The sequence below is a fragment of the Solea solea genome, chromosome 21 (assembly GCF_958295425.1).
Source record: "Solea solea chromosome 21, fSolSol10.1, whole genome shotgun sequence".
NCBI lineage: Eukaryota > Metazoa > Chordata > Actinopteri > Pleuronectiformes > Soleidae > Solea > Solea solea.
In genome coordinates this window covers 2,873,639-2,897,344 of record NC_081154.1, presented here as the reverse complement: position 1 = coordinate 2,897,344, position 23,706 = coordinate 2,873,639, and the positions used below count along the sequence as shown (strand labels likewise).

The following is a 23,706-nucleotide window of genomic DNA, read 5'->3' as shown; positions in this document are numbered from 1 at the left end:
CCTTTCAAAATAAATCAATGTCCATACATTCAAACTATTGTCAACTCATCGTCATGCACCAGTTTAATCGAGCCAACGCAGTAGTCAGACTAAGGCAGTAGTCAGACTAAGGCAGTAGTCAGACTAAGCCAGGCAACCGGACAACTTGCAGAGTCTGAGGAATACATGAGAAAATCGATGTGTATACATGCAGGAGTAATCGGACTATGAATCGTATTATCCGGGTATGTTAGTCCGGCTAAAATTGGACTTTTAACATACACGTAAAGGCACCGACAAATTGATTGTTTTACATCCCTACAAGGTTATGTCTGTGGTTCTCTGACGCATGATTATGGTTAAGGGATGAGGAAGAAATGTGATTTCAGTGACTGTGAACGTGGCATGGTTGTTCTCTCATGGTTTCTCAGAAGCGAATGATCTACCGGGATTTTCACAATGATCTGAAAAAGAAATGCCAGAGGTCAAAGGTGAATAACCACTCGTTACAACCAAGGTGTGCGGAAGACCATCTGGGAGCGCACAATACGTGGAGACCTTGAAGCAGATTGGGCTACGGCAGCAGAAGACCACACCAGGTGCCACTTTTATTAAACTGGCAAGTGAGCATACACTCAACAAATTAAGAGTGTGAAACTACACTGGCAGCGTATACAATAACTCAATATGTGCACCTCATTCACAGTCTGTGTGCTTAAGTCAGAGAAAACATGTGGAAAACACGTCCGTTCACACACTTTTGTGTATGAGCTGGGAAGAGGTCAAGTGAATGAAATGACTCAGGAATCATTGTTGAGCATGAGTGCAACGGAGTGAGTCATCGCTCAGCATCAATGTAAAGACAGTTGTCTGCTGCTGCTGCTGCTGCTGCTGCTCGTCTCCCATCAGTGGTCACTTACAGTGAGGACACTCATTGATCGATGTGGTCTCCAGAGAGCAGCAAACACCCCTCACTCCAACCAAGTGTTGTTTACAGTGCATCAGACAAACACTGAAGTCTGACGCGTCAGCAGATGTGTCACACAGTCCACCGAGAAATGGAAATAAATAAATTGTGCAACTCAACTCCGGTTAAAAGTTGAATTTGTGTGTTTAAAGTGTGTGTTTAATGTCACCCGGGAGGTTTTGTTACAGGCACTTCAAATGCTGAGCAAAGCCTGCGGTCCACGCACACCGATGAACACAGTCATGGTTCTGAACTCATTCAACTGCAGAGTGGAAGGCGGCAGTACTCAGTATGCAAGAATGGTGTGACCCCTGGTGGATGAAGTCTGACAGTGCAGCCGGGAGTTTCAAAGGGAGGAAATACTGTATTATTGCACTGCTGTATTGTGATCATATAAGTCAAGGAGTTTGTATTCACCTGGACTGGTTTATACAGCTTTCTCGTCTTTTACTCAAGACTCATGTGTATATGTTTTCAATAACACGTTGAAGTTGTGATTCATTTTGTTAAACATCTCTCTTGGAAATATCTGTCTTATCTATTCACAATATGAAACATTTTCACATTTACATTACATTTCTGGCTACTATGCTTTTGCAGCACATTACTTTTTAGTAAAAGGTCAAATATAAGTGAATATAAGTTTTTACAGTCAGTCTTTTTAGTATTATATACAAGTAAATACTTGTAAATCTAAAGGTGTTTACTGTAACTTTACTGAAACAGTAGTTATGGCATATATTTGGCAATAACTTCCCATATAACTACAGAATCTTTGCCATAGTTGTACCTTATATTAGTGTGATTTAGTAGTAAATAATACCTACCTAAATAACTACGTACCTACCTAACTAACTAACAAACCATCCATCTATCTGGTGGAAAAGCTAAAGAATAGAAAAGGGTAAATGCTGAGAAAAGAAAGAATTATTGAGTGCCATCAAAATATGTTGCATTGAAAGCAAGTGACTTCATCAATAAATAAATTGAATTAAGACGACAGACTGCAGATTAATCAGAATTTATTCATAACAAAATTTGCACAGAAAAATAAATAAAACTCAACTTTACATAACAATGTCAAACCACACTGACAGCCTCAATGGCGCTCCTTTTCTGCGATAAATGATGCTGATAAAGACGGCCTTTTTCCTGAACGACAGGTATTCCTGCTTCACCGAGCGCTGGCACCTGTGACTGCACTCTTGTTCCCTGTCCTCGGTAACCTGAACCCTTCGCGAACATCGCTGAAACGGAACATCAGGTCTCGTCATGAGACTGTAGGTAAATTGGCTTGGCCTGCTTCCTCAGGCGCTGCTGTGCCCGCAGCCTCCTGCCCTTCTGAGTTGCCAAGCCCAATGGCGGTAAGTAGGTCTACAAAACACAACAACATCATTTAATTAGGTTTATTTAATAAAATACCCACTAATATGGAATAAAATAAATGTTAACTTACAGCCCTTGGATATGGGTTCCTGTAATGTAGACCTATGATGAAAATATTGCCAGGCATTATTACCAATATCATTCATTTTAAAATGGACTATTTTATGATCTAACAAAAAAACACAACTGGGCAAACAAGTCGTGTTTGCATAAGCCATTTCACCAGGTTCACATTTCCCTGAACTGTTGATGGTAAAAACCCTGCTCGTGCTGATGGCTCTGCTTTTGTGGCTTTTCTTTAGTCAGCAACACTGACAAAGTCAGCTCAGTGTTTACTTCTGTTAGTGAACTCAGTGACACACAGTCCCTCACTTAGTCACATGATTTTTCCTCATCAGCACCTGGCAGATGTGTCACTGTATTAAGCCCTTCACACCTTTTTTAGCGTGTTTATGTAAGCCAAAAAAAAAATCACACGATATCCTGACATTCTCATGTGATTAACAGTGTAGCTTTAAAGGCTTGCTTTTTTATCCACACTCATTCCAGAGTTATGCAAGCACAACATACGCCATCTCTCCTCCACTCTTACCTATTTCTATCCTCGCCTCACATTCTTCCACACACCGTTTTATTGACTCCTGGTCTGTGAGCTGAAAAAAAAGCGCGCCCAGAATAAAAGATTAGTCATGCACTCTTCCAGAAAAAAAAATACTTTTCATTCTTTTGTGAGCAGCGTGTTGTCGTTCACACACACACACACACACACACACACACACACACCTGCTGGTTTTGTCTGAACAGAGAGCGAGCCTCCTGAAGTATGTATTTTCTCTCAGTCTCTGTCTCACAGCCACTCTGTGCCTGCCAGGTTCGGGCGATGCGAAACACCCGCATGTACAACGACAGCACTGTCGTGCGTGTGCAAGGCGTCATCTGGGATCACAATCTGAGGAAACAATGGGTGTTGACACAAAAGAGGAAATTAAACACAATGACAATGTACCTTTGGTTTCTTATGGTCACTTCTTTCTTCCGTCTTAATAACTGTGCTTGAATTTTCAGAAGGATTACATCTTTAAAGCAACACTATGCAACATCGAGCAGAAAGTAAAGACTCAAAGAGAGCACATTTAAGCCGCTCCAGGATTGTTAAAGGAGTTTTGCATAGAGAGAATGGGATTAACTTCTGAGATACAGTACTTTGGACATGACTTCAATACAGCGTTGTTAAATTTCAGTGGTAACGCTGAATTAAGGCTCAATCAATGAGAGACAAATTAATCAAGCTGTTTTTTACATTACTTTTAAATTGGCATCAGCCGATTATTGGCAATTTATATGAATTATACATTTTTGCTCTTAGAAACTTTCATCGGGTAGTTTAAGTTTTAGATAATACTTCCAGAAAATATGGGAAACACACACAAAGGTTTGTTTATCCATAACCAGTTAATGCCTTGAAACTTAACCCGTGTACTCCACCGTGTACTCCCCCCATGACACTCATGTGGAGGATAAAGTGGTAGAAGATGGATGTATGCAGTTTTCTGTATTCAAAAGAACTACTTCCAAATACCAATGATGACAGAATTTGACAGACAAAAAACAACATAGCTGGTGGTGACCTGCAAATATTCAAGTTCATGTCACTGGGAGGCTGGCTTTAGAAAGCTGCTCACTTTTGCAGCTTTGTAATCCACTAGATGTCCCTAAAACCAAACTGGCTGTGGAGCTTATCTGTAGTAGTGGCATTGGCAGTGGCATGCACTGGTGCCCTAATGGACAGAAACACTACATGTTAAAATGCACACTCATGTCATAAGACGCACACTAAAGTACATGAGGATGTGCCCTAATGGCTGCCATTCATATGTGGCCTTTAAAGCAAAATATACATTTTAAAAATTGGGCCAAAAAGGGATGCCGTTATGAAGTTCTCTGCTTTCCCTACATATGACAGAGGAAATTAGAGGAAATTATATTCAGTGCTATATAGAAAATGTCAATCTCTGTGATAGAAAGTGATGCTGTGCTGTAAACAACGTCCCTGTATACCTGTGGGAAATTTTCCCCAGAGAAGAAATTTGATGTTCAGGGATAAACTTGTGGTTCTGTACAGGTGCATTTTTCATTTAAAACTCTTCAGTGTCCTCTCATGCTGTTTCACATCTCATCAGCATTCTTTACATACACATAGGTGAGGTACATATTTGGCTAAGAAAGAATGTTATATATACTGTAGCGGTGCAAAAGCACATTTACTCTGCAGCAGCAACATGCACACATTTGGGGACTTTGAGTATAAAAATGATCAGACTTGAGTAAAACAAATGTATTCTACAGACAATGGACTAATTCCTTTTATGTTATTTTTTTTGTCTTATGCCCCCCCCAGTGAGAAAACACTATGGAGGTGTCCTTTTAATGTTTTCCCCTGCCCTTGCAAATGTCTGTGCACGCCACTGTTTACATAACCTTAGCTATCAGACTGATGGCTGACTGGGAACATAATTTTTGTGGTGCTTACATTATTAAACAGTTACATAACCGATGCGTGTGTACATACTGGCTATGTGTGTTTACTACGGCTGCAATGATTAATCGATGACTAAATTAATTGTCAACTATTTTGATAATCAATAAATCGGTTTTAGAGGGGTTTTTTTAACAATTGATACAAGCTTTCAGATTTTCAGCTTCTTAAATGTGAATATTTTCTGGTTTCTTTGCTCCATTTGATAAAAAAAAAAATCTGTATTAAAACTGGAGACATGTGAGAACATCATGAGTTCCCAGTTTATTAAACATTGATTAAGATTTTTCAACATGTTCCTACATTTTATGGACAAAGGAATACTCGATTAATCGATAAAATAATCGACTGATTAGTTAGTTGTAGTCCTAGTGTTTACTCGCTTTACCAGTTTAAATCATGCTAGCTCTCCTTGAGCTTCCTATAAGCCCAAACCTCAGCCTATTCTGTCACGCACATTCATTTTAACCACTTTAAATTCATGTTACTCCAATTATTAAAACTATATGTGACTGACAGCACTGACATTAAACCTACCGACTGAGTCTGTAGACGAGGTTAATCACCAGAAGTTGCTGGCTAGGGCAGAAGGAGAAAAATGAACACACATATGTGTCGCCTGTTGATGACGTAAGCAGAAGCTGGAAGAAAGATAAATTCTACTTTTTATTTTTTTTTAATCACATACAAAGTTTGCAATGGTTTGGTATTTTTATTTATTGGCCAAAAAAATGACGATGTATTGTTTATAGTTCAGTTAAAGCCATTCAATGTTTTTTTTGTTTTGTTTTTAATTTCCCCGTGTTAAATATTATCTCTGTGAAATGTCATCCACAAAACACACGCTTTTGTAATTGTTTCTGACGTTATTGTTGCATCCGGGTGTGATGTGCTGTTCAAATGTGTTGAAATGAGAAGATTGTGTGTGTTGTTGCCACGGCGGAGATGAAGATCAGCTGTTGGAGGAAGTGATGCAGGAAAAATGCCTATAATGTAGCTGCACTCAATGACTGGAAGGGGGAAGCACAAAGAAACTGGCTGCTGTGGTCCGGGAGGGTCTTTAAAACTCACTCCAAAGACAGAGCACAATTCAAAATGGATGCTAAGGCACATTCTGGTAGCTATCTATTTACTATTGTTTTTTAACTTGTTCTTCTTTCTTAACGCGGAGAAGAATGTGACGTTAATGTTGGAAGTTTCTGTGTCAGCTAACAGCTATTCGGCTAGCTATCTTGAGTTAACGCGACGAGTTTGACTCAGTTAACGCTGCCTCTGCTCAACTGACTAACAACTTAATTTTGCACTGGCAGTCCCGAGGTGATGTGTAATCATTTCCACACAGTATAGTTGTCATAAAGGGTGAGTTTATTCACAAGAATAGCCGTGGTTTCCCACCCCCCCACCCCGTGTCTTCACCGAAAGACCTAGCTTAGCCAGATAGCTAACTTTAAGTTAAACGATCTGATGCTAGCTAGCTATGGCGACGTCGCTTGGGCCAAGCGGTTTACATGTAGATGTCGACGATGTATCGCGGACACAATTTCAGCTTCACTTCCAGTATAATCTGTGTTTGAGACTGGTTCAATTGTCACGTGTCAGTTATTGTCACAGACACGATTACAGAACACTGAAGTTGCCTGTAGTGTTGAGCTCTCTTGATTGTGTTTGTGCATACCACTTTGCAAAAAAAAGAAAGAAAATTACAAGTTGATAAAATTGTAGTCGTCCGGTAATATTTTGGTGCTGCAACTAACGATTATTTTCTCGATTAATCGAGTACTGTCCATAAATTGTCAGACAAATGTTGATCAGTGTTTGAACAAACCTGGAAATGATGGTGTCTTCTTTTGTCTACTAACCCAAATTATTCGAAATAGTTGACGATTCATTTAGTAACCAATTAGTAGTTGGATAATTGTTGCAGCCCTACTTACTTCATTTTAACAGTTGATGCTGATCATTTTTGTAATAATTGGCATTCAATCAAAGATGTATTTATTTTTTGCTCCTGAGTTAAAACATAAACCAATTGTGTGTCATGTCTCAAAGTGTTGTGGGGTGGGAATCACTGGGTAACTCAAAGATATGATACACGTTCCACAATATTAATAAAATCACGATACGATTCTATGATGATCAATATAGTCCAAAACAATCATAGCGATACATCACAGTCTCCGTCTAACTGAAGAAAACTATATGACTGAAAAGCCACCTGAGTTTCGTGAAGTAGCGATGCCCGGCGAGTGAAACTGGTAGGGACTGTTTACTGCTGAGTGCCTTAATTTGTTAATTAAAATATTGATATTTGCCCTGGCATATTGATTATCATATCGCATCAGATTGATATGTTGCCCCACCTGAAATAGGTATTGATAAAGCCCTATTTAGGAATGGGATGATAATGAATAATCTTTTGTTCTGGATAATCAAGACACAATAGGTTTGCATTGTCCTACACCCATTAATGATTAAGCCAAACTGATTTGTGAGTGTGTCAATAATTTAAAGAAATAAATACCAAACTGTTGACCTGACATGTTAGCTTGTGGTGTGAAGCAATTAAAGACAATTGACCACAAACCATCACACTTCTGTCAGATGTTGGTTAACTGAAGTTAGTTGGAATGCACCTGTGGGAGATTTGCCCCAACATGTCCAGCGCACTGATCATCAGTCAAACATCGGATTTGCTGTGATACTCCTCATAAGATTTTTTTTTTTTTCTAATTTTGATTATGGTGTGAGACAAGAATCTAAGGATTGCACAATCAGTCATCACCACAAAAAGTAAAAGTTGGTCTCAGAAGTAGGTCTTAGTCATGGTTTCAGTAGAACATTTTATGAGATGTAATTTAGGGGAGGACCTTCACTGGACACTTAGCTGTGAGATATGTAAACCCAGAACCAGAGATCTAAGGAAGTGCATAAGGAATGACAAATAAGGGAAATAACTGTGCACCATGTGTTTCCACTTCTAAAGTTGAGCGTAGTTGTTGCAATCGTACATTAATTGAATAATGTTGTGCTGTACTTGTATCCTCAAATTACACATTAATAGCATGCTGACTGAAATAGTCCTGCAAGTGGGTGGATGAGAAGCTATCACTTTCTGCTTATGGTGACAAAATAATGTGTCTTTTCAGCACTGTGGATGTCAAGGACGCGGTGATGGAGCAGAGTAGAGAGACACTTCGATCTGTGGCCAGTGCCATCTGACACACCTGTTGTAAGTAACCTCCTGACCTGACTACTTCATGACTTATCAACCACTAGATCAACTTGGGTGTTTTATGGCTGCTCCTAAAATCAGTGTATTCACACACAAGAGACTGTTTTGAATGAACTTAACCTAAAACTGGACATTTTTCTTTCTTTGTTAAATGTAAATAATATTAGCCATTTTCCCTCATAAAGTCTCATACCTAATTCCATTTTGCTTTATATAGTTAAAATTAGGAGGATACAATTTGAGTTCTACAGTGACATTACATGTGATATTATTCCCTTTATCTTTTTCTAACCAAACTCCGAAGGGAAATCACATTCAAACACAAATCACTCTGAAAGTGCTTATTGACAACTGGCTCCATGGTTGATCCTTTTTTTTTTTTTATCGCTCTGCTGAAGTGTGATAACAACTGCAGAACTTAATAATAACTCTGTGAAACCAAATGCTTGACACCCAACAAAGATAAGAGCACATTTGTCTACATGCTCTATGTTTAGATTCAAGTATCGTAAATTTGATCATTGTGGAAAATACAGTTCTACTCATTTTAATTGCCTGAAACTTAAGTTCTATGGTACCTATGTAAGCATATTATGTGTACTACACATTGACTGACTTTTTTTCCTTTACCCTTTTAGGGTTTCTATATCTAGCACTACAAGACCTGGATTGTAGCAGATTTTGGCACAGGTAGCATCATTTGTTGACCACAACCTTATATTGTTCCTACTTTTCTACTAATATAGAAAATAGAAATGATAGTTGTCAGTAAATAACATTGTTAAATTGGTCTTCACCTCAGGCCTGGGGGTATGTTGAGACGTCTCACCGGGCCAGAGCAGAGGTGTCTAGGTGGTTCGGAAGGGGACTGAAGGGGAGGAGGAAAGACGGACCAGGGAGGACGACATGGGCCAGTGTGTCACCAAGTGCAAGAATCCAACGTCCTCACTCGGCAGTAAGAGTGGAGACAAGGAGAGCAGTTCCAAGTCCCACCACAAGAAAGGCAGCGGTGGTGGGGGCCATAAAGAAGAGCCCAACGCCCCATCCAGCAAAGCCACCAGCGAGCTGTCGAATGGCACCAAGGCCTTAGAAGTTACAGTGGAGACACCTGTCATTTCCTCAGTGATGGGGGAGCCACGCAAGGAGGAGTATCTGGAGGGCGAGAAGCTGTCCCTGATGCGCATTGAGGAGCTTTTCTACTGCTACAAGGATGAACAGGAAGATGCCATCTTGGAGGAAGGCATGGAGAGATTTTGCAACGACCTGTGTGTGGACCCAGCAGAGTTCCGTGTGCTTGTTCTTGCCTGGAAGTTTCAAGCAGCCACCATGTGCAAGTTTACAAGGTAAACTAATGTAATAATGTGTCTGCAAACTGACTATTTAAGTCAAACGTATTAAAAAAAGCGACATTTATTTTGTTTTCTCGGCGTGTTTCGATGGCACATTGTCCTTGGCTATTAACCTTTTTACACGCCAGCCACAGTTTACACGCTAGCTATTAAAAATCTTTTATCGTGCTCAATTAAAATACAGTGTAAACTGAGCCATTTGAAGTCATTCAGTTTTTACCACACCTCTAAAGTGTTATCTTGTGTGATTTAACTTAATTATTTTGCTAATGCTTTCGATAAAGGGGTAATCAAAATATACAGCCTTTAAGTTCCAGGCACTGTGTTTGCAATATGAACAGAAAAATTAAAAAAGGGCTAAACGATGGCTCAGGAACAATAAAAGGTAAAGTTAACTATAAAAATAATATGAGAGGATGTTACGCTGTTCAAACAAGCTTGTTGTCTGGTAATGGACTTGGATGTTTGGAACTGTTTGGAACTGTTTGGCTGTCCAGTTCTTTACAAACCTCAGACCTTTACTGTTAAGCTCTTCCTGTACACACATGCACATGCAATTTCTCACTATCAGGTAGGGACACAGAGGAAACATATCCTGCTTTACACTCACACTCGGAGTGTACATGAATAGGATTGCCTGCTGATCGGGTCGCTTGCCACTGCTCCCCCCGCTTGATTTTTAGCTCAGCAGTTTTCCATCCAGAGGCTTTGGGACAATACCACCCTGTTTTTACCAACATGATTCATTGTCAACTGACGCTTACTGAAGCTCGATTGTATTACATTTGTCTTTGAAAGCTTATATTGTTGTTGGGCTACATAAACACTCTCACTGTATGTATCTGCTTGGGTTGATGCCCACACCACTGAAGTGAAAATAACGTTTGTCAAATTTGCATAGAAAGCATGAACTGTTTGCATATACACAGTACTGTGCAAAAGACTATTAGATTTGCTGTTTTAGCAGTGCCATAATGACCATACAGTATATTTTTTTTCTCAGTCACTTTATTGTGGAACCCTAATTAATGTTGATAAAGTCCTACTATTTCTTGTTGACAAAAAACTGCTGTGAAAGAGGTCTATTACACCACATTTGTTCAAGACATGCTTGAGCATTACATGCAAGTTTAACTCATTGACAGCTTGTTAAACAACAAAGGCTGTCCCTTCCTTGTAAGTTCATGCTTGTAATGACATGATACTAGACGCAGACCCTGTTGTTGACATGAGGTGACTTCACAGTGCTTTGTTGCAGCTTTCTGGAAAAGTTAGTAGTTATTTAGCTGCTTCTGCCTGTTAAAAGCAGAACAGGCGCCGAGCTCGTGTTTATTTGCTCTGTAGATTTGTCCGACTGCCCTCCCACTCACACTGATTTCCATCTGAACCTGCTTGACCCTATCACAACCATTTAAAGGGTGGTGTTTGACATAATGATTGACAGATGTGGTCAGTATGTGGAGTGTTGCTGAAGAATCTTTATTGGCAACCATCACCTTGGGTCTACCATGTGATACAGTTCAGTTCATCTTGGTAGGGCGTGCAACAGGCAGCCACATTAGTTCAGCTCTTACAGGGTGGAGATTAGTTGACAGAAAACCATCACTATCATCGTTCACTTCCAAAACAAACAAACAAAGCTGGTCTTCCTCTTGCGATAAACAGCCATGAGACAAGTAGCACTAGGTATCGCTGCTGGTTTACTATATCGATTCATTTAGAGGCATTCATCCTACAATCGCCATCAGACATTTTAAAGTAATTAAGTGGTCCAGCAGAGGGTGATGTGAGTTCAGCTTGAACCGCAGCCATGCCGTCTTTGCTAACAGTGATGTTATGTTGTTTTGAAATGACAATGGAGGACATAAACAAACTAAACTGTCTTGTAGATTGTGTGTAGAAGTGTTTCTATGAACAAATTTGCAGACTCTGATATAGCTGTTAGCTTCATTGGAGCCAACAGCTCGCAGTCATGCGGGACTATCACGATCGTGGCCCGTGACTTTGATATGAATCCAGAGTTGTTTTTTGTTTGTTTTTTTTGCTCAGCCCTAATACCAAGAAGAAGAAGAAAAAAGGAATGCTGCATGTCCTCCATTGTCGCTCTTTGTTTACTGTGTCACATTCTTGTTCTCTGTGGAATTTACTGGCGAGCTACACTGTGTTGCTCTGGTATGATGTCACACTGTATACGTAGACTGTGTAGCTGCATAATTAACTATGGAATTTGTGCATCTGGCCCGCACACCCCACGATGGAAACAGATCAGGGTGTACCATTCAAAACGTTTTTGTGTCCCATAATCCTGAGTGAACTGGTCCAGTATCATTCTGACTTGTGGTTCTGTATTCTTTTGTTGCATTAGGAAGGAGTTTGTTGACGGCTGTAAGGCCATCCAGGCCGACAGCCTCAAAGGCATCTACTCGCGTTTCCCCTGCATGCTGCTGGAGGCCCAGGGTGAGGAGAACTTCAAGGACTTGTACCGCTTTACCTTCCAGTTTGGCTTGGACGCGGAGGAGGGACAGCGCTCTCTGCAGCGAGACATCGCCATTGCCCTTTGGCGCCTGGTTTTCACTCAGGACTCACCCGCGATCCTCGAGGAGTGGCTGGACTTCTTATCGGAGAACCCCTCAAGTATTCGGGGCATCTCAAGGGACACGTGGAACATGTTCCTCAACTTCACCCAGGCAATCGGGCCTGACCTGAGCAATTACAGTGAGGACGAGGCCTGGCCCAGCCTCTTCGACACCTTTGTGGAGTGGGAGTTGGAGCGCAGGAAAAGGGAGGATCAAGCACTGATGGCAAAGGAGGAGGAGGGGAGGAGTACTGACACAGAGTGTTCGCCTACAACAGACAGACTTGAAACAGAGGGAAGCCGCGGCTCACAGACGTGGGGGGGCCACTGACAAGAAGATAAGAGATATTTGTAAGAGAGGGAAGGAAATGACCTATAAGTGAACTGTACATCTGTGAATCATTGGATAAATATTAGTATTACCATTACAGCTGATCATTTGCTCTCCTTTTCTTTTGGGTGGAGATTCCTGCTTTACAAGTTTTTTTTCCTTGGTTTTTGAAAGGGCTCTATGAACTGTTTTGTTTTAAGCACTTCTTATATTTAAGTTATTGTTTTATTTTTATTTTTCCCCCCTCCTCCCATGTGTGTTTTTAGTATATGGACGTGGTCCATTTTAACCCACACCAAGCTAACATTACCCAGCACAGTGAGCGAAGGCTTTAGTTTCAAAAGCAGACAACAGAAAGCCATAACCTTTCTCCACAATTACCTTCTAGACAGTCGTTGTAGTCATTAATAAAAACAAAAAAGGGACATTAATTTAGGCAATCAAACAGGAGATTTGTCTTAACACGTGGTTACTGAAATTGTCTCGATTGGAGTAATTTAGTGAGATGTTGAATGTTTTTGACCTGGGGTGATTTGAGGATGAATTGCTGTAATCACTTGTATTGCCTTCACAGCCATTAGCCTTTTATAATATGGCAAATAGTATCAGAATGCAATTGTTTCACCAGAGTGTTTTTACATAAAAATACAAGTGATTTACATCTGCATCCTATATTCATAAAAGTTGCTTTATCCATTTCAAATCTAAAGCAGATTTCCTTAGTAACAGACCCACACTATTTCATGTGTTGTAAGTGTTTTCAAGTGCTACTAGTACAGTTAGTGGCTTGGCTTGTTAAAGCAGCTGGCTGTGCTCTTGTTTGAGCTCTACCATATTGATGTCCACCTATTCTCAAGAAGCGGTTAATGGTATACAACATATATGATGATGCTGGCTTATTTCCGATTCATCACTGAGCTCATTTTTAGGAAATCTGTGTGAGTGGGCTAAAGCTAGGTCTCGGTCATTTCTGGACAGAGAGTCGCACAAACATGTTACATTTAGGATCATTACACTGGGCGACACACGAAGCTTGTATTGTTTACCTTCGGGAGTTCACAAGCCTTGAACTTCCTATACAGAGAAAAAGGGAGTGTGCAACACTTCACAATTAATGCTAACTGCTGCTGGTGATGATGGTTATAATGGAATGCACAAAAAACAATGGCATACTAAGTCGCTACACTTGCAACACTTTGCAGAGAGAGATTAATGTCAACCGCATTATTTCCATTTTTCCAAACTGTAAATTGAGCTTATGTATAGCCTCTAGGGTGTTATGGGATGAGTGAGCGAGCGTTAACTTGACATGCTAAGTAAAAAAAGTCTGCAATATGGGTCCAGTGTGATAAAAGTGGGTTGCCATAACCTGATCTGTTTGGTTTACATCTACAATGGTTTTACTTCAGACCCCCCGCCCCCCCCCCCCTGTGTCTTTTTATATAAAATGTATTGATTTATAAGAATAAAAACAGTGTTGAACTTTTGACTGTTGACCATGAAGACGTGTGTGATTTCGCTTCACAGATCTCCTCGTTTCGTTGTCTTTCTGTGTTAGGCTCTTCTGTTGCAGCTTGAGGAAAAACAATTGAGAAGAACAAAATTACTGCATGACATACATGTGACTACAGGACTGCATCGCAACAATATTCAGTGCTGTGTTGTGTTTATATTCTTTTGCAAGTAGCCTATACTCCAATTAATGTGCATTTAATCTTGAAACAGCAAACCTACGTGATTTAGTGCTTTCTGAGGATATTCTGTGGTTGAGTCACTTAATTCTATAGTCACTTTTTCCAGATAACAAATGTCATTTCCTTGTATCTTCATGTTGCTAAATAACAGGACTTGCATTCCAGGAGGAGTGTGTACTGTCTGTGGTTCAGCAGCTCCAGGTTTTGTGCAGGCTTGTATGGATGTGTGACTGAATGTGTGATCTCTCACAGATCTCTTTATTTCCTTGTGACTTGCTGGCTGATTACTTCACATACTACCTTATTTCCTTGCAACTACTACACTGTCATTCCTTAATAATGTGACTTGTGACTCCAGTGCTACAGGAGAAAGTGTGTGGTTTTAGGTGTCCTTATTTCCTTGTAACTTTGTGTGAATTTGCTTCCTATACTCCCTCACTTACTTTTTGCGACTTAATTTTATGCTCTTGCTAAATAATGCAACGTGCATGTGGTTCAACAGCTCCAAGTTTTGTGCAAGCTTGTATGGATGTGTTTGCAGGTGACCATGAACGTGCACTTCCAAGATCACCTTATAATCCTTATGTTCATGCAATAATAGAGGCTCATGCTTACACCACTATTTCCAGTGTTCCTGTGCATGTGGTTCAGCAGCTCCAGGTTTTGTGCTGACTGTGATTTTTACTTCCCAGATCACCTTATGTCCTTGTAACTGCATGTTACATGACTTGCATACCACTGTCTGTGTGTGTGTGTGTGTGTGATTCAGCAGCTCTAGGTTTTGTGCAGGCTTGTGGCAGCAGCAGCAGAAGACTGAGGTAGGGGCGTGGTTTTCTCTGGTGCGGCTCTCTCCCATTGGTGGACGGCTATCTTGGTTACCAACCAACACAACACACTCGGTTAGCACATGATTAGAAACACACAAAACAAAAGTCATTTGTTTTCACCGCAATGGATAGCGAACACACACTTGACAGGGGGAGTAAGTATTTGTTTCATGTGGTATTGACACAGAAGTCAATGTTGTACATGTATATAAAAAAATCGTAAAAACCGCTTTTGTTTTAATCTGTCATTTACATGCTACCTTGCTAGCCTGTCAGTTTGTTGTTAGCCTAGCATCAGCGCTAGCTTAGCCGAGCTGCTTTTGTATTCAGCGCCGCTACCGCCAACAAAACACAACATTAGTGCAACAAACAGCGGACCCGCAACGACACAGTGGAAACAGACGGAAAACATTTTGACTTGCTTCACAATGTAAATGCTGTCAGGAGATGCTAACGTGTTAGCTCTGAATGCTATCCAAATTAAGATATCGAGCTTTGACACACACTCGTGTTTTAAGCGAAAACGTCGCTGAAAATGAGCTGTGTAACATATGTGGGAATAGATTATGTACTATTATATGTATTTATTATGCTGAGCTGTCCAGCGGGTGGGGCGACATGAAGTTAAACATATTGTAAGGTAATTTAGGTGTCATGTATTCATGTACTCGCCTCTGTTCAAATCACATCATACGTTTGTTGTGTTTTTTTAAAAGGACAATCTGTTCTCTTCAAGATGGGATAGGCTTGTGTACACAGTATCATCTGCAGCTTCACAATGGATATCGAGGTAAGCAAAAAAAACAACTCTTATCTGCTCTGTTAGACCACATTCTTACATTAATTCATATAACTGTGAAATACTCACTGTAATGTCAACGCAATCAGTGCAATATAAGGTTGATCTTTTTCAATTATAGTAGCTCTATTGGCATTAACAGAAACATGTTGCCAAAACATGACATGCTCTTCAACAGTTCCCTATATCCAAAATCCATTAGAATTGTCTATACATAATGTTGTATATTAGGTCTGTTAATTAGATTAGCGATTAATCTGTGAGTTTTTGCTTTGTTTGATTATTTGATTAGTTGATTGGTCCAAAAAATGTCAGAAGATTAAACACATTTAGTATAATTTAAATGCTCTGTATTTATACAGCACTTTTATAGTCTTGATGAACCACTCAAAGCCATTCAACCATTCACTCACACTTTCATACAGTGCATCTAGATGTCTAGCCCAAGGACAGGATTACTGCAGTAATTGATTGATTTATTATTGCAGCCCTACTATTATTATTATTATGAATTATTATAATAATTTGTGTATGCATTTATTTTATAATGACGTTGTATAATCCCACATGGGATGAGCCAGAAGACACAGACATTAACATTAACTGACTAAACTGAACACCTACTCCTATTTTATTAAATCTCTTAATATTTAACACTTTCCTATATTCCTTTTTGTGTGTAGTGCATGCTTACTATGTATTAACTTTCCTATTTTAGTGAGTCTGCCGCTGTAACACTGCATTTTCTCCCACTGCCGAACTAATGAAAGACAAGTTCACACCATCTGTCATTTTACTGGAAGTCATGCTGTTTCTTCATACTCTGCCACTAACACCAAGTATTCTCTATTCTTCTTCTTCCTTCACTTTCTTCCTCTGCTTCCCCTCTGCTCCTGATATTGACAGATGCAGTAGCCTAGTTGACTTATAGACACTCAGTAAGGGCTTTGTGAATTCTCTGCTCGTCTTGCATGATGATTTCATTTCATAGTGGGGCGGCATGGGCTGTTGACAGCTGTTGTAAAGACACACTTCTCTTATCAAAATTGTCACTGGCTGAGGCTCAGGGTTAAAATATGAGGACTGAAGCAGGCGGATCATAGATTTGTGACATCATGCCCTGTAATAATTAGTGTGGAGAGGTATTTTAAGTATCAGAATCCATAGTTTACCTTAAGTTAATGTGTATTTTTTTCCGCATTGCCGTTTGTTGTGCTCACTATTCCACCACCACACCTCAGTGTCGATGACCACCTCTTAGTAAGGGTCCGACACACTGCATGTGCTGTATTGGTGTTTTATTGATTGGTTTAGCAAGTCGTGATGTACTGAATGACGTGATTGTACTTGACTGTGACTGTGAATACCTGTGCCACAGTGAGGTGTATTGTGACAGTTTGTTTTCTTCTAACAGCTGATGGAGGGTTTTCTGACACTCTGCTCTGTGTGTGTGTGTGTGCTCTTGAAGGAGAACAAGGCGTGCCAAGGAGAGAAGCTTGCCTCTGCTGTAGATGACACTCTGGATGAATATTTAATCGCCCTCCAGCAGAAAAACAGGTGACGTGTGAGCACGTTTAGTGAGAAACGGATTAGATTTCACTGAGGAGATACACAACTTCATTCCCAAAAGGAGCACTGATTGGTTATTTACTTTGTGACATGAAAAAATAACTAGTTTCTTGTTATTTTAAGTAATATAACGAAACTTCGTTGGCGCAAACTAGTCAGCAGCATAAACTAATTAGGAGCTTGAAAAAAACAGTGCCATTATGTGGTAAAATTGCTAGACAATGTGAACTGTTCTCCTTTGAGTTTGTGTTCACCATTTTAGAGATGTCACCCCTTTTTTTTAACTCAGGATCTTAAAGCGCCTTAAAGTCAAAGACCCCAAGCAGATTGAGCTGGAAAGGCTTGAGCAAGGTTTTTCCATTTATCTGAATGGAGCCAATGCTGAAGCCAGCAGGAGTCAGCCCAAGAGTTCCAGCCACAAGTCTGCTAGTGCCTCACCTGTGTGGAGGACTGCACTGACATCAGGTAGGTTGTTCCTGCACAAAGTTACAGACACTCTGGGCTGCAACTCATGATTATTTTCATAATTGATTGATATATTCTTGATCAATCAATTAGTTGTTTTGGGTTCATAAAATGTCAGCAAATTATGACAAATTGTTGGTCTGCGTTTCCCAAACTCTATATTCAAAAAAAACTGAAAAATCTTTCTAATCTATTTAAAAAAACACTTGATTATTTTAGGATATTTTTTGTTTGTTTTTTGTCTTGCCTTCTCCCTCTCTATGGATTGCCACAGAAATTGATCCACATATTTTATTTGGCAGATTCCCTTCCTTATGCAACGATCCCCCTTACCCAGGCTTGGGACCGGCACAAGGAGTACACTGGATATCCCGCCTCCCCTATGTTTGGGGTCAATTTAGCATGTCCAGTTAACAATGAGCAATACTTTGCTCATTTGGCCATGGGCTGCCCAGTTGTCAATTATTTTAGTAATCTAATAATAATCAATGAATAGATTAGTTGCTGCAGCCCTACATCACACTTTATTCTTGTTGTGTCTGGTGTATCCAGACCATATGGAAGCCAGCTAATATCCACGACTCCTCAGCTTGTGGTTTGCATGGCACAAACCTAGTTTGAGTCACAGTGAGTAAATGATAGTGACGGCTATAATCACAGCTGGCAGCCAGTGTTTCCTTCTTCCTCTTTGTGCACTGAACCATCTGTGCATGTGACTGTGTGTTCCCTCTCCTCTGAGGCACGTCTGCTGCACACTGCTCATGTTCCTTTCTGTGCTTCTGTGACTCATCGGCAGATGTCTGTCGAAGTGCCCACCAGTTAACTGAAGATAGCCATAATCTGGAGCAAACCCATAGGAAGAGGAGCCACACTGCTCCAGGAAAGGTGCAGAGGAAAGAATGGGTGCAGGTAGAGACCACTGTGTAAATATTACAGAAGGATTTATGCATCTTTTTGATAGTGGACATATCTAATTGTTTTTTTCTTTTGTCATCCTTCCAGAATTCTGTCAAAGTTCGAACAGAGGAAGGGAAAAAATTGCTTATATCTCCCGAAAAGCGCTACTCTGAAGATTTTGAGCCCGATGAAAGCATAGACATGGAGGTAGAGTAAAGAATATAGCAATGTCTACTAAGCCTGTGTGGGTGTTTATTTTAGGGGAGGGGCTATGTGTCAGAGGCAGCTGTCTGTGCTATTCAGCATCTCCCCATCTTTTTTTTTTTCTATTTCCCTGTCACCCAATCACTGCCGTTCACACAGAGCTCCGGTCCACGCTCTCCTCGTAGTCCCTGCTCCCCCAGGGACACATGCAAGGTGACGCGCTCCTTCAGCTCCAGGTCTGAGAGCCAAGGAGTCCAAGCGAGCCAGGAGCACAACGAGAAGGTGCTTCTTAACCTCGAGGAAGTGAAGGTGAGCCGATGAGGTCACAGAGATGCTCCTGTGTGTTAATGCGTTACAGTGTTTCCGTGGTTGTCACATAAATTGAGGGAACGTATAAAACTGTCCCCAGTCATGTCATAAATGCTGACCTTTTTTTAAACTAGGTTCTGCGTCGGAGCCTGGAGGTCAGCATGCGACGCGGTGGCCGTGGCTCCGCGGGGGAGGAGTCCGAAGAAGAATGGATAGAGGAGCAGATTGAGAGGGAGGAGAGCACTGAGAGTCTGGATGAACTGGGAATGCCTCTCACATCCTCCAAGTCCTCGTCTAAACCTCGGCCCAGTGGCTCCCAAAGCCATTTCGACTCGGCAAAGCTCATTGTTCTGGACTTTGGACCCTCACCTAAAGGTACTCATCAACATTTAGTGAGAGACACTTTCATCACTGTCAATAATATTGATTAAAAATGTATGACACAATTTCAGTAACAATATCTGGACTTGGATACTGATTTCTGAATGATTTCAATATGAATTTAATGAAAAATTAACGTCAAAACCAGACTGGTAGTCTCCTCGTACTCAAACACGTAGCAACTTTCAGCTCTCATATTTATTCCGTGCACTTCATGCCTTCATTCATTAAAGAATACAACACAGACACGTTCACAATACGCACGTTAAGCCCTTTCTTCTTCCTTCTTCCGCAAAGAGCTCCGTCTCTGCTCATAACTTCTTGCATGTCCTGAGACAGCCAATCATGAGCCCTTTTAGAGCTCAGTCAGACAGCATGCTGCATGCTAATTGGCTCATTAACGCTGGTGAGATTCCTTTAGTTGGTAATCACACAAACATTTTCCTTTGTTCCTTTCAAAGATGCCGACTCTGTCAACTTTTTGTTCCAGGTCGTAAGATTGAACGCTCTCTGTCTGCAAAAAGAAAAGAAAACTCTGACACCTTTATACCCACCAAGCCCATGTTGGTGAAGAGTAAGACGTTAGACAGGCCGCCTTCAGACGACAGCTGGGAAATTCAGAGTGAGTATGACCTGAGAGTCTTTTTTTTTTGTTTTTTTTGGAATAAATCTGGAATAAAGGTTTGACTGATGCATTGATGTTGCTGGGCCAAAAAAAAACAAACATACTTCTTGCTTTAGGGCCAAGAAGTCGTGTGGAAAGGCCACTGTCCGCAGTCAGAAAGGCTTCTTTTGAGGAGCGAGACCCTGAAGAGAAGGTGGGCAGGATTCACCAGGCCATCCAGAGAGAGAACAACCGCGTGCACAGTCCTGAGCTCTTCAGTCGCAACATGGTCTGCTTGCCCCACAGTGCACCGCTCACAATTTTGCGATTAATTCCACTTTTACCATTTGCTTCTATGTAATCTACTTATAATGTATGTGTTCTTGATTTTAATACAACAATGTTTTTCTGGAATACATAAAACCTCCTTTTTCTTAAAGCTTTTTTATCTCTTAATCTTCTATTCTGCCTTTTACCCTCATTTAGGGCAGGACGCACCAGATCTTGAATGACTTAGTGCACCACAACATCCCTGACAAGAATGAGAACAGTGTTACATTGGCCATGCAGAAAATCACTCTTATGGGCCCCAGGTATGTTGATAAAACACTTCTTCTATCGTTTTCAAACTATATAAAGCAGTTTGAATCAAGGCGAGTAGTAATTCGGAAACTCCACAATTTAATTCTTCTTTTTTACCTTCTATGCAAGTTAAAATGTGACATAAATATGATGCAGCATAGTGAATTATTTGATGGCGTTGTGTGTTAATGCTCCATCGCATTTAAATCTATTACACAGTCAATATTAAGCTGAACCTTGACTACCAGTCAGAGAGAGAAATAGCCCCAAATCTTTCCGCCCTCCTGTTATTACAGTACATTCTGTCCCCTGAGTGGTAGAAGGACACCTGGTGGTTATTGTACATCACTCAGTGGCAGAACAAACCACTGTGTCAGTGGCCTTTTTACCACTGCAATGAAGGTCAAGGACAAGAGGCGAAGCAGCAGAGCTGAGGTTGTTCTTGTCCTTCTTTTCAGCCAACAACAGAAACTGCTCTCAGCCTTAGAGAAACTTGAAGGTGGACCCGGCTACAACATTCCTCAGAGTGTCAAAACAGACAATGGCAAGCAGTTGGTGAGTCACTAAGAGTGCCAGTCCTGATAGTGTCCTCTCAGTGATACACAGACAGATTTGATCACAGAAACAACTCGTTTGTCAATTTTTCGTTGCAGAGAAGGTCGTCCTCGGCCGAGGTCACCCCTGCGTTGTATGTCACCATGGAGATCCTGTCAAACTGGGGGAACGCGCTGCAGGTCGGGCTGACGGAGCTGCAGTTCTTCTGCCACAGAAACAAGAAGCTGTACGTGTCGCCACACGACCTGGACATCAGGAACACTGACCACCCCGGGAATCTGGGAGCGCTTGTCAGTGGAAAGGTGAAGGTGAGTCTTTGCTGGTTTCTGCTTCTGCATTGGCACAAACATAAATCTGGAAAAGAAAATGATATCAATTGCACTCTGACCTGTTAAATAACCTTACCCTGTGTTGTCTCGCACATTGTCCTCTGTAACTCGAAGGATTTTCAACGGAATTTGTTCATCTTTATCTTAATTCTGTTACATTTTCTTTGGATTAAAATACAACTCTTCAAACATGTTTCACACTCTTTTATTTTGTCTTTATGGTCAAATAAAGTGTGTAAAACAGCAGGGTTCTAAAGCTGAGAATCCAAAAGCACCTCTTGTGCTCACCTGTCTGTTCTCTTGGGTTCACAGACCACCAAAGAGCGTCACATGTGGACGTGTCCTTTCCATCCTCCCGTTCAGCTCTACTTCATCATCAGGAACACGGAGCACTCCCCGGACTTTGGAATATCCCGCATCAAAATCTGGAACTACAACAGAAGCCTCAACGTATGGGGCTTTTTCATTATTTCACTGTGTTGTTCACAAGCTACTCCATATCTGATTTACGCTTCTCTCCCCCAGTGCAGAGATTTTATGTCCCGAGTCTGCACATAAATCTTTCACGCTTTTGTGTTGTCTCCATCTCGCACGGTGACTCTGATGGGGGCGTGGGTTACATCAGGGGTGTGGTTCTCTGTAAGCGGTGGCTGGCTGAGCTGCCGTTCAGTCGGGCCAAATGTAGAACAGTGAGAGATTAGTCCCAGAGGATTAGTGTTAGGGGGAAACGTGGACTCGTGCCTTTTCCGCGTCACTTCTGTGCATAGAGGGGGCAAAGATACTCCATCAAATATCCTTCTGTGCAACTAGAGCTCGCCACAGTTACTTGAACCTGGAAGGTAAGAACCTATCAGTGGTAAATAGGCTTTAGTATGATCTGTGTTTACAGTGATTTACTGTCGAAACCATCAAGCTGATTTGAGTTCAGCAAAGGCTTGGTACCTGTGAGTGTGTTAAATAGCTAGTGTGTGTTTCTTTGTTATATCTTTTTGATAATTTGGGGTTTATAAATTGTGTCCTTCTGTAGACAAAATATTATTCCGTGTCAAATATCAAATAGTAGGTTTTGTTTTGTGTTGAACTGGTTGATAAAAATTTTAATTACTTGGAATATTTTTGAGCACAAATAGGTGTTAAGATATTATTTTCCTGCAAGCTTGTAAAGGTGGCTGTAAATTCAAGGCAAATCAGTGTCCCGTTTCTTTTTTAGGAGCTTGATATTGGTGCGCGTCATATCAAGCTGTACCTCAACAGCACGCTGGTGTTTGAAGGGGAACTGGAGAAGGGCTGCGGCAACCAGGTCTTTGACTACAGCACCGCGATTGACCTTCAGGATTTCCAGCTGTTGGACTCTTTGTTTTCTAGTCCCGTGTCTTCGGGACACAACCTGCGGGGTGTTAGCCCCCAACGCCATGAGGACAAGAATGGCAGAGAGACCAGCAGCTCCCAGCGATACCACAGCTTCAATTCACAGCCATCAGATACAGCAGGCCAAGCTATGATAGACATGCAGGAGAAGTCGAATTTACCTTTACCACCCATCTCTTCTTCACCAGTGGGAGTGTCATCTTCCACTCGCTGCTCTTCTACACAGAGAAACTCTTTTGACTTGTCTGCCTCAGAAGAGCCCCTCTCTCTCAGGCAGCAAGTGGCTCAGCCAATAGTAGTGGAGCAGACGGTCACTACCCAGCCGTCCTCGTCACGGGTGGCGCCTCAGTGGCTGCAGCCCTTGAACAGAGGGGTTCCAGAGGGCTGCGAGGCCAGCAGGGAGAGGCCACGATGGCTCGTACCTCAGCACTCCGCCGAGCCCCAGTCTCCCTCAGCCTCAACCTCCTCGATGCTCTCGGAGCTGCCGTGTAACCCCGGCCGGGTGTGCAGGGGGATGGAAAGGACGGTAAACGGGACTCCGTGGAATGCGGACACTCTGGATCTGAGCTGCGACCTCCTGGAGGAGCTCGGGGAGCAGAGGTCGGACAGACCCGTCAGTGGACGCAGGAGTTCGCTGCGAAACAGTGCGGGCACTGCCAGGCAGACAGAGGAGCAGCACCTCAGAGCTGCGGCACTGACAAATACAGGTAGGCAGTCATTGCTACCACCCTCCTTATGTGAGGCCATAATACTGATACTGTAACGGTT

General features: G+C 41.5%; 3 protein-coding genes across 3 annotated transcripts in view; 2 read left to right on the top strand and 1 right to left on the bottom strand.

The window, feature by feature from the left end:
- Positions 1-1,951: 1,951 nt before the first annotated feature.
- On the bottom strand, positions 1,952-5,498 carry lyrm1 (LYR motif containing 1). Its single transcript, XM_058621602.1, has 5 exons — positions 5,406-5,498; positions 3,116-3,281; positions 2,925-2,985; positions 2,403-2,434; positions 1,952-2,320 (listed from the first exon to the last, which is right to left on the bottom strand). The coding sequence occupies exons 2-5, from the start codon at positions 3,266-3,268 to the stop codon at positions 2,207-2,209; spliced, it is 360 nt and encodes a 119-aa protein (XP_058477585.1). The 5' UTR covers positions 3,269-3,281; positions 5,406-5,498; the 3' UTR covers positions 1,952-2,206.
- A 267-nt stretch (positions 5,499-5,765) lies between these two features.
- dcun1d3 (defective in cullin neddylation 1 domain containing 3) lies at positions 5,766-13,849 on the top strand. Its single transcript, XM_058621601.1, has 5 exons — positions 5,766-5,985; positions 8,015-8,097; positions 8,739-8,790; positions 8,903-9,443; positions 11,815-13,849. The coding sequence occupies exons 4-5, from the start codon at positions 9,007-9,009 to the stop codon at positions 12,353-12,355; spliced, it is 978 nt and encodes a 325-aa protein (XP_058477584.1). The 5' UTR covers positions 5,766-5,985; positions 8,015-8,097; positions 8,739-8,790; positions 8,903-9,006; the 3' UTR covers positions 12,356-13,849.
- Positions 13,850-14,914: 1,065 nt separating this feature from the next.
- LOC131448549 (katanin-interacting protein) overlaps positions 14,915-23,706 on the top strand; it is a 15,171-nt gene continuing 6,379 nt past the window's right edge. Inside the window, exons 1-15 of the mRNA XM_058621117.1 lie at positions 14,915-15,031; positions 15,593-15,666; positions 17,144-17,232; positions 17,534-17,709; positions 18,506-18,618; positions 18,712-18,813; positions 18,970-19,119; positions 19,254-19,494; positions 19,991-20,122; positions 20,242-20,393; positions 20,591-20,697; positions 21,145-21,241; positions 21,340-21,549; positions 21,883-22,020; positions 22,781-23,675. Coding sequence (XP_058477100.1) covers positions 15,655-15,666; positions 17,144-17,232; positions 17,534-17,709; positions 18,506-18,618; positions 18,712-18,813; positions 18,970-19,119; positions 19,254-19,494; positions 19,991-20,122; positions 20,242-20,393; positions 20,591-20,697; positions 21,145-21,241; positions 21,340-21,549; positions 21,883-22,020; positions 22,781-23,675 — 2,614 coding nt within the window. The 5' untranslated portion in view covers positions 14,915-15,031; positions 15,593-15,654. The remainder of the gene's footprint in view (positions 15,032-15,592; positions 15,667-17,143; positions 17,233-17,533; positions 17,710-18,505; positions 18,619-18,711; positions 18,814-18,969; positions 19,120-19,253; positions 19,495-19,990; positions 20,123-20,241; positions 20,394-20,590; positions 20,698-21,144; positions 21,242-21,339; positions 21,550-21,882; positions 22,021-22,780; positions 23,676-23,706) is intronic.

Excerpts from the sequence above, each read along its gene's own strand:
- lyrm1 (XM_058621602.1), bottom strand. The coding sequence starts at position 3,268 with ATGACGCCTTGCACACGCACGACAGTGCTGTCGTTGTACATGCGGGTG. Across the intron at positions 2,986-3,115 it reads TGTTCAGACAAAACCAGCAG|CTCACAGACCAGGAGTCAAT; the intron begins GTGTGTGTGTGT and ends CTTTTTTTTCAG. Across the intron at positions 2,435-2,924 it reads TGAGGCGAGGATAGAAATAG|GTCTACATTACAGGAACCCA; the intron begins GTAAGAGTGGAG and ends TTTTCATCATAG.
- dcun1d3 (XM_058621601.1), top strand. The coding sequence starts at position 9,007 with ATGGGCCAGTGTGTCACCAAGTGCAAGAATCCAACGTCCTCACTCGGC. Across the intron at positions 9,444-11,814 it reads ACCATGTGCAAGTTTACAAG|GAAGGAGTTTGTTGACGGCT; the intron begins GTAAACTAATGT and ends TTGTTGCATTAG.